The 7,239-nt window shown below is 38.2% G+C and overlaps 1 protein-coding gene across 1 annotated transcript in view; it reads right to left on the bottom strand.

Annotated features, from left to right (window-relative positions):
* Nucleotides 1-5,130: 5,130 nt before the first annotated feature.
* The window catches only part of LOC113074313 (attractin-like protein 1), an 85,725-nt gene continuing 83,616 nt past the window's right edge, over nucleotides 5,131-7,239 (bottom strand). Inside the window, exon 29 of the mRNA XM_026247112.1 lies at nucleotides 5,131-7,222. Coding sequence (XP_026102897.1) covers nucleotides 7,098-7,222 — 125 coding nt within the window. The 3' untranslated portion in view covers nucleotides 5,131-7,097. The remainder of the gene's footprint in view (nucleotides 7,223-7,239) is intronic.

Raw genomic sequence — 7,239 nt, 5'->3', positions numbered from 1 at the left:
AGAGGTGTAGAAGCCAGTGTTGTGTTTGAATCACCGGTTACCTGGCTGTCCTCATACGTGCAATAGCTTCAGCTGTTACCTCAGTTTGACTCCTAGCAGGCAGGATTAAGTGATAACGGGGACATGATTGTCAGTCGGATCACATCAGTCCACTCTCCCCAGGACAACAACACACAAGGACGCAACCCAGCTCACCTAGAAACTCACTCAACATGCTGTACTAGGATGTGGTGTTTCTTGACACCAGCCACTGCTTCAGACATGATGATTGAACCTGTTTTCCAAAAGACTGGTAGAGGATTTATTAGCGGTGCCACATTGGAAAAAAGTGAGTTTATGAGAAATTTGCATTGTAGGAAACAAGGAAAGCTGAGAGGTGAGTTTTAATAATTACTCAGGCGAAGCATCAGTGTGGAGTCTGTTTGAAAGAAGGAGATCACAATGCACCATTGTAATTGCGGAGCATGACAGATTTGCATCAAGCACAATATGAGCTGTGAAGCAGGAATGAAAAATGATACTGCATCAAATAAATGAACATGATTTTATGAGCTGGGTGTCTGGTCTGTTTGATTAAAAAATACTTTAGAATACCTCCTTTGCACAAAACAAGCACACCCACACGCAAAACCTCAGCGAAAGACTAAAATAATTGTGAGAGGCACAGAAGATGCAGAACAATGTAATCAGTGTGTACTGTCTGCTCTCAGACAGGAACTCGCATCTAATACCTCACCCTTGACTTTGCCGCCTGCTGATATTGCTCTTTTTTTTTTTTAAGAGAACATAATTTTACAATTATTTTACTATTCCGCAAAAGTGACAACTGCTAAACTTACGACTGTACTTTTTTTTATCTCATTTGTGGTAAATGTCAGGGTTTCAGGTGCTGTTTGTTATTGATTTCCTTCAAAGCTACAGAAGGGCACAGGTAATACAGTGGGTTAGTGATTTGATTCATTGATAACACCGAGAAGATGTGAGAACTCCTAAAGTCTTTCACATTACAAGAAACTACTTGAAGAACTAGAATGCAAGTTTTACACAAAACAACACAAAGATCTGTTATATTCAGCAACAATCCAACTTAACCACCTGCTAAATGTGCTGCACCATATTTAATAGGGATGCATAATAAATTACCACGTTGGTTAGCATATTATTTTATTATTTAAATTTTAAAAGTTTATTTGTGTTTGATTATGTATTCTACCAGATGCTCAATCTTTAAATATTAAGCATTTAATAACACTGTGAAATGTAATACTTAGCAAAAAAGGAATGTCATTTTCATTCTAATTTCAGTATTTTGTGTTTCAATTATTAAGACAAAATAAAGTTGATTTATTTAAACAGAAAAACATTTAACAAGGGTGCATACCTATTTTTCAAATTGTAATTCACATTCTTTACAACAGCAACTGCATCTTGGTTAAAATTATTATTTTATACTATATTTTGACTGCTTAACATCAGACAAAGGGACTAGCAAAGACAGATGGATACATGGGGAGAAGGGTCAGTCAAGAACTCCAAGTGTGGCCATACCTAACTTGTTTTTAAATGGATTATATGTCGTTTTCCTAAGACATATGTGCTTGTGGCTTGTGATCTCTGAACTCTGACCTCTAAAATGAGGATTATAGTCTTAAGATCATTTGTTAAATATTTCATATGTGAGGGTGGAAAGGTGAAAGGGTCGACCTACGCCCAGCATGCACTCAACATGCTGTACATGACGATTATTCATGGGTTATTTTTCATAGCTTGAAAGCAAAGTGAGGATGGAAGTTGGCAAAGGGACACTGAGATGAGACAGGGACGTGACTCATAGAAGAGTTTGGGAAGCTGAAGATAGGAGGCTCTTTGTTATTACCAACAGCAATTAGGCGTAATGTCTGGCTTCTGCATGGTCTTCAGTGCCATATGCCCAGCTTTCTTTAAAGGGGTCTTGAATTCAGAAAGACAAGGACCAGGTCTGTCTAGTTTCTGCTTGCAATCAAGCAGGAAAAAAAAATCAGCTGACATCAGAAGGGAAATAATGCCACGAGTGAGATAATTCACAGGGAGCATTCATGTCTTCTGCAGGGTCAGCAGGATTTGTGACATGCAGTTTCATAAAGGGTTTCTGTTGGCTGATTATTTCAAAAGTTCAAAATAATAAGCCCTTGAAAGTATAGCCACAAGAAAACATAGTGGAACAAAAGAGAAAATTATCATCTGCATGTCTTAGACCTTGACCATGGGCAAAATTTACTTCTGAGGGAACTATGTGAAACCCAAACTCTCAAGAAAATCACAGAGAAAAGTGTCATTTCATAGGAGACTGCACAGCTCTAAACCTAGAACAGATACTAGGTTTTAACACTGTGCTTTATATGTTTAAATGAGCACATTGGTGCAGCGATGGTGTATTTTTATAGGCCAACACGGAAGTGAGTATGAACTGATAAAATAAGTCACATAATGTATAAGTCTATATGGGGCAAAACAATTATTCAATTCTATAAAGTTGTCTAAATCTTTATTTTGGTAAGGAGACTGCTGTTCTAGGTGTATGATGAGTTTACCAATGTAAAATCCTGTGGGATTGATCTGTTTATCTCTTACAGAAAAAAAAGAAAGGAAAAAAGTGTGCAAGATTATGATTATAAACACGACGAGGCTGCAAAAACAGTAGCGTATAGATGAGTTTACCTGTTTGGCATTATGATTATTAATCTAATCCCTTTTATCCACTTGTTATCAACCACCATTTACAAGACAAGTAAAATATATATATATTTTTTAATCAGAAAGGTGTATTACTTGTAAATCATAAAATAGAGCGTGAAAATATCTTAAACATGTTATCCAATTTATTTCAGGCATTAATATAAAAAAAATAATAATAAAATATTAAAAAAACCTTCATACAGTATAGGCGATCAAACCTGTAGTGCTAAATTGCAATGGCCTACAAAAATTAATCACCCATGCAGCACTCTATAATCTGCAGATTATAAAAGCTACAGATAATGTGCTCACTATTATTATTATTACTTTATTATTTACTTCATTTTTACAGAATGTTATTTACAATATTCGAGATTATTTTGTGTAACAAGTTAAGGCATGCCACAGACTGAACCCGTATTTTATTTGGAACATTCCATTTTAGCACTATGCTTATATATATATTCACATATAAATGAAATAAATGAAAACTTTCCACATAAAATAAAGTGTCCCAGAGAAGCCGTTTTTTGTCAAACCCATCCTCCTCCTCGCAGGTCTCTGTGTTACAGGCATCACTCATTCTCTCTCACCTCCTGTATTACCAACAGGCCACACTCTCATTAATATCTCTTAATGTTACTGCCAGCCACCTTGATTTACACTGGGCATTTCCTGTCAACTAAAAGCAATAAAGGTACGAGGCATCTCTCACGGCACTCGTCCACTGACACACCCAGAGATACACAGCCGCACCGGATACACACTCCATGAATCCCCAACCCACTGACTTATACGACTGATCATGAAAGATTCATCTATACGGAAATGGCACGTCTCAATAGCTCATCAAAATATGGGATCAGGTGAAAAATAGACAAAGGGAGGAGTCAGGAGGAAAACGGATGCTTGGGTAATTTTATATTTCTTTTAACAGTCCCCATGCTGTCATCACTTCAGCATTGATTGCATCTGATCACAAATTCAAATGTTATCCTGAGTTCAAGCAGCGTTGACCAAAGACTAATGAGTAGGCTTGGTATTGAATGGTTTCCAGAAGACAGCGAGGAACGCTTTGACATGGAAAATGCAAAAACAAGACCGGCTTATCCATCACTGCCTTTGATACATGGTGTGATGCTACGGCTGTCTCCCATCAGCAGGCTGGAAAAACACACATGCACGCGCAGATCTGCAGAGTTATCCATACATCTCCTCTGAGTGTCTTTATGGGCATTAGTCAGCCGTGACAGCTCATTCAGTCTATGTCAACCTGTGCCTAGCCGAGTGACTAGCCAGGTCTGGTGACTGTCACAGTGAGGCGGATGGAAGAAAGGTGTATATGAAACACCCTTCAGGGATCTAGAATATGCACTGGACATCATGCATCAACCCTAATTTGGGATAGACATGTAATATTATCAGACTATTATGGCTTTAAAAATGGATTGGATGAACCATGTTTTAGACTGTAGCAATATAAAAGCAATATAAGTCACAAGGGGTTGTCCCTCATCTTTACAGGCTGATTTTTGGATTGATTTGATGACAAAAATTGGATCCTAATACTTCGTAGTGGCAAAACCCCTATGATAAAACACCAATGTTCAATAGTTAAGTTTATTAATAATAATAATAATAAATTACTCAAACTTATTTTTATAAATTTTCAATGCAACATTTCTAATTTTCTACATTTTCTAATTTCAAGTTGTTGTTTTTTTTTCATCTTATATATTTTTTTACCAAAGACTGTTTTAATAGTATTAGTTAATTTCAACAATGGTGCTATATTGTGAATATATCAACATATCAGTTAATAAAAATGTATATTATTATGCAAACAGGTGGCGCCTTACCACTCCTTAGAATAATGGAACGCTGAATTGCAACAAAAAGAATACATTATGGGAGCCATGCAGTGATATGACTATAAGGTGTTTTGCATCATAATAGCTACTATCTTGAGGATGTTATCAGATCTGTAATGTGGCAGAGTCCAGACAGAATCCAAGATCAGAACTATTTCAATACACACACTGTGTGAAAGGTTATTAATACAATTTTGTATTAATTCGCCAAGCTTCTCTCTCTATGATTGTTATGTTGCTTGGCAAAGGCAAAAAACCCTAGTTAGGTTAATGAACTGCTTGATGGATGAATTGTATCAATTGAACATTGGCATTTTTTTCATATTGCTGCTGTTACCATTTTATGAAAGCAAAGGCACTCAAAGCTGTGGGTTTTAGGCAATCAATTTCACATTGCTGACTAACACCCCTTGACTGTGGTAAAATAACAGGCCACTAAAACTGTATTACAGAACACAGATAACAGGCACAGATCAGATCAGCCCTTTAAAGCCTTGAGACGAGCTCTGTGTATTCACATGTGCTGGAATGATCCAAGGACTTCTGAATATTCAAGTGTTTTATTTTTCCATTCATCTGTAAAATACAATGAAGATTAATGATATGCACTGAGGGATGAATGAATCGGTCTTTTTTTTCCCTCTCAGGTACAGTGAAATGATTCCTGTGTAATCAGTCTGTAGAGTTCCTGTGGGAATCTCTTACTCACTTCAAAATACAAAACAGCTCCAAAACTCAATTCCTAACACATCGTGACCTGAAAAGTAAGTTCTAAATGCCCAGAATAATCTAGATAAGCAGCTTCTGTTTACATCTAGCCCTAAAAATAGACACCAACATGAACTGAGTTAGTTACATGAGTAACCTAAGAATCAAATCAGAGGTATTACACAGGAATCAATCAGATACAAAAACAGTCAAACATTGTAAAAGACATGATTATTTCTCATCGACGTCATGTACAGAGGGTGGACCTAAAATACCTATTGACCTTTTAATATCCTTTATTACCAGCAAAAAAATACAAACAAAAACATTGAAGTGGCTACATGACGAGAAAAAGAGCAATTCACATTAGATTCAAATGTTCAAGTCCATCTAAAGCAAACGAGTGATGATAAGGATGCTGTACACTTTTTGCTGTTGCCACAGAGGAAAACATAGTCACCTGGACGTCCTGTTTTACCCACGAAGGCTCAGGCTCAGGCTCAGTCCTAAAGATGCGTTAATCAGGTAGAGCAAGGCTGAGGACTTCAGAAGATTCAGATCCAGTTGTATGGTGAGTCCTGGTAAACCTGCTCTCAGAAAGCTCTCACTGCTTTAAGACTTCAATCCTTGAATGTAGAAACCGTCTAAATACACCCTCACCTGCTGGTCTCCTCGAAATCGCCCTATGTTGACGTTCACAATACGTGAAACTTAAGAATACAAAAGTTCCTTATAAAGAAATGAAGCATTACTGCAAAGTTATGAGTCATTGTTCATTTAAATCTGTACCGCTGCAAAATGACAATAAAAATAAGTTCCCTAGCATTTCCTTAATACTATACACCCGTTGTGATGCATCTGCTGAAGTAAATTCTCCAGGTTTGTCAGTTCAACGAGACACGATTTCATCCTCTAGTATGACTTATCTCTGTGATTTACGACCGACACTCGGTTTCACCCGCACCAGCTGTCTCCTCTACATTATGGTCCAGCTAACATGTGCAATATTTCAAGACATGAAGAAGTTCTTCGTGTGACACGTAACCCACAAAACGTTTCAAATTTTCAAGCATAGTGTGAGTGGTCCATGCAAAGTCTTCACAAGAAGAGCGCAAGAATGAAATATGTGAAACCTACCTAGCTAAAAACAGATGTGATCTACTCCCAACTCAAGTTTACCAAGCATGAGGCTATCAGCAGCAGAACGTCATTAGCTTACACAACAGATAGCTTCCACGCCATGGTAAACATGTAGTCCATCTCTTAAATAAAATGTCAAAATAGTAAAAAATTTTGAAAAACAGAAGTCTAGTTGGCGAGCATAGAAATAGGTGAGAAACCCGTACACAAAACCGGCAACCATCCGAGACTACCAGAACGCTACTTCTGGTTTAGAAAGACACTCTGGTCCATAATGTACAAACTATGCTAGAGGCACATCTGTGCTTGGTGTACAGCTGATGGGAGACCATTAGAGAGACCCTCAATGGTCAGAAGGCCTCGAGAAGACCGATATCACCGTAGGGAAAGGGCACAACTGAATCAAAAAGCAGCCTGTCGATTTGTTCAGATGAAGTCGAACTTGTAATGTTTGAGCTTGAGCAGATGGCGAAACCAAGGTCGTTTGAAATGGACGAGATCTATTTTCAATTGACGTGGAGAGATAAAGTGTATGTGCAGTGGAAATACAGGGCACTCTGTCACCCCCCTCACATAGGGCTGCTCTAGGCCTCCGTCTGCCTGAAGCAGCACAAGAGAGGAGGTCTCTGTGGTAAAGGACAGCCCGCCGAGGCCTCAGACGATTCAAACACAGGTGCCCTGGTGAGCTGGAGGCAGAGCTTTGCGGTTCTTCAAGCCTTGGCTTTTCTCTTTGAAGTCCATGGGCTTCTGCTGGGACGTGTCGATAAGAGCACTGGCGATGGCTATACCTGCAGACGACACAGAA

Source organism: Carassius auratus, unplaced genomic scaffold (genome assembly GCF_003368295.1).
Source record: "Carassius auratus strain Wakin unplaced genomic scaffold, ASM336829v1 scaf_tig00014308, whole genome shotgun sequence".
Lineage (NCBI taxonomy): Eukaryota > Metazoa > Chordata > Actinopteri > Cypriniformes > Cyprinidae > Carassius > Carassius auratus.
Note: the sequence above shows the minus strand (reverse complement) of the source record. Positions and strands in the feature narration are given on the sequence as shown.